This window comes from Adiantum capillus-veneris, chromosome 3 (genome assembly GCF_014529385.1).
Source record: "Adiantum capillus-veneris isolate H3 chromosome 3, ASM1452938v2, whole genome shotgun sequence".
NCBI classification, from domain to species: domain Eukaryota; kingdom Viridiplantae; phylum Streptophyta; class Polypodiopsida; order Polypodiales; family Pteridaceae; genus Adiantum; species Adiantum capillus-veneris.
In genome coordinates, this window is record NC_140933.1 from 13,346,345 (window position 1) to 13,355,103 (window position 8,759).

General features: G+C 41.2%; 1 protein-coding gene across 1 annotated transcript; it reads left to right on the forward strand.

Annotated features, from left to right (window-relative positions):
• Positions 1-1,767: 1,767 nt before the first annotated feature.
• LOC147460525 (TPD1 protein homolog 1B-like) lies at positions 1,768-2,328 on the forward strand. Its single transcript, XM_086498815.1, has one exon. It carries the CDS (start codon positions 1,768-1,770, stop codon positions 2,326-2,328), a length of 561 nt encoding a protein of 186 aa, XP_086354941.1.
• The last annotated feature ends 6,431 nt before the right edge of the window (positions 2,329-8,759 follow it).

Sequence of the window (8,759 nt, forward strand, 5' to 3'; positions counted from 1 at the left end):
TCCCCCTTCATTCTCTCTATGCTGTGCAGCCCACCATAGCCCAAATCTCATCACTATCCTCCTCTTCAAGTGTCCCCCCTCCCTCTCCTCACTCTCTCTACAGTCAACCCCACCATAGCCAAATGCTCACTCTCTATCCTCTCTAGCTCTCCCTCCCCTCACCCCTCCATTCTCCACAATGCAGCCCACCATAGCCAAAAGCTCACTCTCCATCCTCTCTATCTCTCCCTTTCTCCCCTTCATTCTCTCTGTACTGTGTAGACCTCACTATCCTTGTTTCCAACCCTTACCCCCCTCCCCCTTCCCAATCTCTCTCTACTGTGTGGCCACCTGACCTCTTCCCAAGCATTTGCAACCATACCATGCATAGACGGCCCAAGTTGGAGATACAAAAGGTCATACTGCACAACACAAAGAGCTCGAAGGTGGAATGGATCCCACAAGTATTTAGCAAGGCTCATGGGTCTACATGCAACCGTTTAGTGTTGGTCCTCATGGAGTACAATGTCGAGGCATACTGGAACGCCATTGGAAGTGAAGAGTGATGGATTTCAAAACAAAATCTGGAATGGTGGCCATCACTCAACATGTGTATAGTGTAGCTAAGATACACTTGCAGAGAGATTCAAAACAATCTGCACCTCATTGTAAGTCTAATGATAAGTCATCTTATGGATATGTCCTCTTTAATTTGCATGTGTTCATATTTTTTGACGATGGTATTTGTGAACGTATGTTTTTATCCAGCTTACTTACAAAGCAACCGCTTGAATGCCTCTCCGGTACCTTTATGGTTGTGCATGCTATAGATAAGAACTAATCTATATAACTCAACAATGTATACTAATTTAAACTATAGTAGCTAACACCATATTTGTTGCATTACATGATGTTATTGCAGTGGATGCTTGGGCTCAACTTGGTTTGGTGTCAAGGGGAAAGTGCGACTTCTCCAATCAGAAGATCATTCTAAACAGTCTTTGTTTAATGTTGTGTATACTTGTGGATATGGAGGTCCAGGGAGTTATCAATGATGAGACAAGCCTTGCTAAGAGCATAGCAATTGCCTCAGTCTATATTCCATTCAATGCATTTGATCCAGTACATAACATCCCAAGCTATGATTGGCCAAGCTACAAACTCTGTAATGAAACTACTTGAATAGAAATCACTCTTCTTTCATTACATTTTTGTATACTCTAGTTAATCTTCAACTATATGATGTTGTGCTTGCGATCAATTTTTGTTTCATCTAATCTTGTATGGGTATTGTGCTTCCTGCCAAATTTTTGGTGCTCCTAAGTGAGTTGATCAAGTAAATTGATTTTTTGGTAGCAAGTACACCTTTGCAATGTGCCTGCATGTAGATCTAGTAAGCCATCTAACCTCAAAGGTCAGGTTTGATTCATTTTCTGTTGTATGAGCACTTAGAGTTTATCTCAAAATGGTGGCAAGCTTTAAATTCTTAGAAGAATCCCATACTCAAGACTAATCTAAGCAAGATAGAGCAATCATATTTCCTTGTGTTGCCTGCATATACATGAACCTCCTTTGGCATTGAACAAACATTTAGTACGGGCAGTTAGGGACGTTTCTTGCCTTTCTTGCTAATTCCCTGAGCTTGCTCATGGCGTTCTTGCTTGATACCGGATAGAGAAGAGAGTCTGAGAGAGTGTGAAGAAGAGAGAGAAGCCAAGACTGGAGGTTGGGGTTTCGTCTCCTTTTTGTAGAGCCGACTGCCATAGCCAAAGGCCATCTGTTTGAGCCATGCACGTGAAGGCAGGGGTACTTCGCTGCTTCTTTGTGGCCTGCATTACGGTGCTCGCTTCTTTTGTTCCATCAGCTTTGTTGCAAAGAAGTGCTACCGTTCTGTCACCTGCAAGCCATGGCTTGCTGTACATGGGCTCTCAAGAGAAGGAGGCCACTCCGCATGCACCAGCAAGCAGGTCAATAAGGAGCCGAAAGCTTTTAGCCTTTGATGAGTATGCAGAGGCCCAACACAGTCCTACTGCAGCCCCTGCGCCGGTTGCAGGAGGCCACGCCAGTAACGGTACAAGGAATCAGTTCCAGGTACAGTGCATGGGCCCTGGCGTCGGGGAGTGCTCGACCTGCAGCATAGAGGACATCGCCATCGTTCAGGGAAAAATGGGTCCCTTGCCAGATGGTACACCCTCATTCGCTGTGCAAATCCTCAATCTCTGCTTGGAGGGATGCCCAATCGCTGACATTCACGTGTTGTGCGCATTGCGGCCGGCGTTGTTCAAGGGGGTGGGCTTTGACGATTGCCTAGTTAAGGGGGGTCACGCGCTGGCGGCTGGCGAGACGTAACCTTCCAATACGCCAACTCCTTCCAATACCCCTTCTCCCTCTCCTCTGCATAGTTCAAGTCTTGCTTTTGGAAAGAGTTCAACGTTGCTATGAATTTTCCACAGCTCACGTAGGTCGAGTTCAGAAGAAGTACAAAGTCAAAGACATGGTTGTTTTGATGTTGTTCGTCGAAGAAGAAGAGAGATGCTACCTCCTTTTGCGATTATTGTTCACAGGCATAGGAGTTGCTGCGACTTGGTTGTAGAGGTGCTTGGTCTTTCTGCTTTCGTAGTCATGATGCAAAGTTGCAGTCCTGCAGTTCATCTTTTCTTTATGCGTTTAGTGATTGTTAGTTTTTTACATTACAGTCATTTCACACTCTAGTTTTGTTGAATAATCCCTTACCATCACACCAAGCTCCTTTGGGGAGGATGTATGTCGCCAAAAATATTGCGTCCCTTGTTGTTATGTCATAACCCCCAGTCATTCCTCGTCTTGTCCATTTCATTGGGATAGCGACCTAATGTTTGCACAAGCGAGATGTATGAGTTCCATGCCTTGATGATGATCGGCATGATGTCGAGTCTAGTCCCCCAAGCCCAGTTTCTTAGCCCCTAAGCCGTTGTATGATCACTCCCCTCGGATGAGGCGTTGGAGTTGATCCCTTCCTGTCGAGTCCCTTCCCAGTCCAAACTTGTAAAAAGATGTCCATCTTTTTCTCCCTAAGGGGGGAGGTGTGGTGTGTGGTCGTGCAGGTAGAGTCCGGCCACCTAGTGTGGTCGGACATGTTATGGTTGTAACTACCTCTCAAGTTAATATAAGGAGCTGCTCTCGAATGCAAGAGGCAAGCTTAGTTTGGTCCAGTCTCTCTCTCTAAGTGTCTTGTAGTGAGCACACCACAATATTTGGCAGGCTTCAAATTTTTGAAAGAATACACTCAAACCTAATCCAAGAAAGATAGAGAAATCATATTCGCTCATGTTTGCAAGCACACACATGAATCCCCTCTTGGCATTGTGCAAACACTTCGTTCTACCTTTGCCGTCAATAATGCAATGGCATGCTATTATGTTGTATTTGATATGAATTTGTGTAAGCTCAACCATAAGCTTGTGTTCTTTGAAATCCCCAAGGACATAGACTATGAAATCAAAATAAAGAAAAGAGAGCGAACAAACAAGATAGAGATAGGGGATATATATATATATATATATATATATATATATATATATATATATATATATATATATATATATATATATATATATATATATATATATATATATATATATATATATATATTGTACATAGATAGATGGGAGATAAACAGACAGACAGACAGATAGATATAGATAAATACATTAATAGATAGATAGATAGATGGATAGATAATTCGATATATAGATACATAAATAGATAGATAGATACACATGCAGATAAAAAACAAAAAGATATATAACTAGGGATAGAGAGAGAGAGAGAGAGAGAGAGAGACCCTTTTGGAACTCAAGGGTTTTGCCCCTTTATTGAGGATACACTCTTATGATGGATAAATGACATGATACATGGATCAAACCCAAGACAAGTTATTCCTTGGATTGCTTGTTAATTTAGTATGCATCATGCATACTTTGAGCCATCTATAGTAGCAGAGAATGAGTAGAGAATGCATCATGCACATGGCGAGCCATCTATAGCCATTTGTAGTAGAGGATGATTTTTCTTTTTCTAGATATATCATATGAGCTATAGTTTTGTAAAATGCTTCTTTGGATGGATGTTCGTGGTTATCTTGTAGGCCCAAGGCCACCATGCCCAAAACTAAGCAAGCACAAAGTAGTAGGAGGCAAGGCAGGGGGTGCATAGGCCTTGGGAGGCCCAAAGAAAGCCTGCCACCGACAAGGGAGCACATTTGGGCCTTCCATAGACCTATGGAAGGCCCAAATGCGCTCCCTTGTGGCAGGCCTTCCATAGGCCTTGGGAGGCCCAAAGAAAGCCTGCCACCGACAAGGGAGCGCATTTGGGCCTTCCATAGACCAAGGCCTATGCATCCCTTTCCTTGCCTTCTATTTGTGCGAGCTTGCTTTGGCATGGTTGACATGGTCCTACAGGATGTTCAAACTTCACTCAACCATGCAATAATAGCTATCTCATACCATGGCGCGTTGCAAGCCCCCCTTTGATTTTCAGGATAGTGCCCCATAGTGTGTATGCTCTAGTTTTGGTCTCTATAGAAAAATGGGGTGCTTTTCTTGGTTGTACAAGACACTTTTAAGTCTCACAAAGGCCTACTAGTGAAACAGAGCTGAAGCAAATGGCCATAACTCAACCATGCAATAATAGCTATCTCATACCATGGCGCGTTGCAAGCCCTCCTTTGATTTTCAGGATAGTGCCCCATAGTGTGTATGCTCTAGTTTTGGTCTCTATAGAAAAATGGGGTGCTTTGCTTGGTTGTACAAGACACTTTTTAGTCTCACAAAGGCCTACTAGTGAAACAGAGCTGAAGCAAATGGCCATAACATGCACAAAAAGGAGAGATACAGAGAGAGATAATTGATTCTTAAAGAAGCTACCCATAAAGGAGCCAATGTTCTATTAATACAAAACACTACTCTATAAGTTTATGCAAAAAATAATTGATCATACATGGCTAGCTAGTTGAAAGCAAAGAGATATTGTGGGTGGGGGGGGGGGGGGGGGGGGGGGGGGGGGGGGGGAGAGAGGGAGAGAGAGAGAGAGAGAGAGAGAGAGAGAGAGAGAGAGAGAGAGAGAGAGAGAGAGAGAATAAAGGTTTTCTAAACCCATCCCATGCCTCTTTTCCATCCAATGCATGAATAGGCACCCTTGCCTCCTCTCCTAAACTAACCAACTAGACCCTACCTTTGAAGCATTGGTTGATATAGTTTTGCAGCCTCAGAAATGCTACCATGATGCAATTACATGGCCCATCTTGATGCAGGCCTATGAGTGATGGGTAATCCTCCCCACTAGCATAATTCTCAACATTGGTTCAACACTTTCTATATTAGTTATGAACCCATAGTATTCACCAAGAATTCACCGTATTCATGTGACACACTTGTATAAGCATCAAACCCCTCAATAAGAATTAATTTTGTGTTGTTTTCTTTATTTGTTGGACCAATCTACTCTTTATAGTATGGCCTTTACATGATGTATACTCATGATATCATGACTAGACGCTAGTATGCTTGTGATATCATAATCAAACACTTGTCAATGCCCTTTAACAATTATAAATAATAAATTTTACAATGTTCACCACTTTAGAGACAACAATATCCATTTATTCAAACAAAAGAAATCTACAATATATTGATTCCATCTCACTTTTTGATTAATCCGAGGCTCATCATTGTAAATGACTTTTGCTAATTACAGTTCTCTCCTACTTGTATCTCTCTCCCCACGCACAGATTGGTACATATTTCAGATGTAGTACATCATCTAGAGTCTAATGATTTATAGAGAGCAAACAGGTAAGTTCTCTCCGACTTTTCATTTTGGGCTTTGAAAAATATTCTCAAAAACACAAGTAATTATACACTGATAGCACCTTCTCAAATTCTATGGTATCCATAGTCCTACACATATCTACTAATACCATTCCACAGAGAGCCACAACATTACATAAATTCAACACATCTCGCTTATCAGCTTGACTACCAATTATTTCTTGAAAGAAGGCATGACTCTTTTAATTACCTGCATTCTCTAACATTGTGCCAATACTTGTATTAAACAAAATTGCTATTGCGATCATTTCACATTGAGATATGCAGCTACTCACGCGAGTCGAGGTGCTTTCTGTTAGATACCAATTTGTCAGTACTTTGGTACTCAACTTTACTTCAATGTGGTGTGAAACAGGTAGTACATTTTTTATGGTTTTATGTCCTGTCTAGTCCATTGGTCACATGCACACAGATCCGCCAATTTAGGCAGTGTGTAAATGCTCATCTTGGTGTAGATTCGCCGATTTAGGCAAAACCAATTATCTGTGCAGATCTGCCGATTTAGGCAGCACATTGATAAATTGCAGATATGTTCACAATGGTAAATGCAAATCTGCTGATATAGGCAGCATTAGTGCATATTTTTTGATCTAGGCAGCACGTCTTATTGGTGTAGATTCGCCGATTTAGGCAACACCAATCACAAAATCATGCTGTAGTGGTAGCTGGCCACCACTGCAACAACTGGTATGATTTTGTTACCCGGGTATAGAAAATGAAAGATATTTTGAAATTGGATTTGGAATTGGTATATGATGATTTTCTATCGCGACAGTATTTATGGACGTGAACTTGAGATTGATGAGAATTGATTTATAAAATGATGAGTGTGACCAATGATATCCGGATTCATTAGGGTATGACATATACTGATTATTCTAGTGGTATGGGACACTAGAATAGGTAGTATGTGGATGACGGCAGGCATAAGCAATGTTGTCTAATTTTATGGATTTTTCTCTTACTATTTGATACAAATTTTTTATCATTGTTTTTGACAAGTATTGTTTGCAGATTTTTATCTTCACAACTGAGGACAATTGCTTTCCAACGGAGATATGTTATAGAATTGATATTTTATTATCTATTGCAATTAACAGGTGGCAAAAGCATCAGCAGATAATGGATTATGCAGAAGGATATTACATTTGTTGTATATTTGATTATTCAAGTGCTCTTTATGAGCTTTGGCCAATTATGTCCCGACGGCCAGTTTGTACTCATTTTTGGGCATTCAAGAAATCTATAAATAAATACGTGCAAGAGGGAAATGCTCGCTCTTGCACGGGGGGAGATTGCACCCAGTGTCTGCGTTATTCTTCTCCTCTCCTCTCTCTTCTCTCGCCATGCCGAGGCGTAGCACTCCGCTCTAGGAGGTGCGCCTGCACGTGCTCTCTTGCTCTCTCCCGCTCTCTGTCTCTCTCTGTTTGTGTTGTGCTCGATTATGGATTTGTGCGAGTCGGCAGGTATGTAGATTTATTTGTTTATGTCTTGCTATGTGCTATTTCGAGTATTTTGCAGGGCAGCCAGGCTTCCGGCTGTAGCATATGTAGAGTATAGGTGAGCGCTATCGCTAGCAGTCGATAATACACTATGTGTGTGTGTGTGTGTGTGTGTGTGTGTGTGTGTGTGTGTGTGTGTGTGTGTGTGTGTGTGTGTGTGTTCTACAAAGCTAGGCAGCATTGTGTGCATTTCACACTCATGAGCAATGTTTATTTATATAAAAACGTTGCAAGTGGTGCTATTAACTGAGCCATGCGTGAGCTTCTTATTTTTGGGAATGTAGAGCCACCAACCAGACGTTGCTAAAAATAATCATTAGCCATATAGGATTATCCCTTACCACCAATATGCAAAATACTAAAAGATATTATCTTTGACACACTAGGGATTTTTATTTATTCAAAGGTTTTGTACATTCTTTGATGGATTCCACATAAAGGAAAAAATTGTTACATGTTGGAAATGATTACAAAAAAGCCATATGGCTTGTTTTTTTATAAAAACACCAGTTATGATCTACTTGGAGCAAGCTTCCGTCTCTTGTCCCATCCATCATTCATCTGTTGATGACGTAGTTGCCCGTGTTATGGTAAAGGATTAGTAGACTTCTAGTGGCATGGTGTCCATTTTTATTTTTGTATTTTTTTAGTGCGAGTTTTTGTTACTAAAACAATTGTGCCCTTTCATGCTAGTTATTTTTTGGGTGGATATGCCAATGGTATATATATTATATATATTGTATGTGTGAGTGTGCGTTTGTGTGTGTGGGGGGGGTGTGTGTGTGTGTGTGCGTGCGCGCAAGATGGCAAAGAGAGATAGCAATACGCCATAATCTGAGCAATACGCCATGGCTGGTGGTATTTCATTTGGTTCTGTCATGTTAAGCTCTTGCTGAGAAGTTTTTGCTTCTGTACTTGCCAAGTTGTCGGCATTTTCTTTTAAAACACTGAGCATCAAGGTGTAGACTGTTCCATCTTTACCTTTGTACCGTCTTTGTCTTGGTTCTCCAATTACATTGGCTTCTATTGGTTGATCTGTTGGATCTTGCAATTCTGGTTCTTGACTGTAGATCTGACCAATGTAATCCATGTACAATGATAATGATTGCATATGCACTAAATGTATGTTTTGCTAGCTTGTGCAGATTTCTAGATAAACACTTGGGTTGATTTTTTGCACTTCTATATGTACTTCATCTTTGAGCTTGCAATACCTGGCTCCACTGAAGTCTATGAACATTTGGGAGTTCTCTAAATCTCGCTTTACTCTTATCAATAGGATCTTGGTTCCTGTGCTGCTTTTACTGCTCATAAGATACATATGACCTTCTGAATCTGTGTACAAGACCTTATCTCCATTGTAGCCATAAAGCTACAAAATTTGGTCTGTTGCACTTGTACCTGTGTTACC

Coding starts and splice junctions, on each gene's coding strand:
- LOC147460525 (XM_086498815.1), top strand. CDS start 1,768: ATGCACGTGAAGGCAGGGGTACTTCGCTGCTTCTTTGTGGCCTGCATT.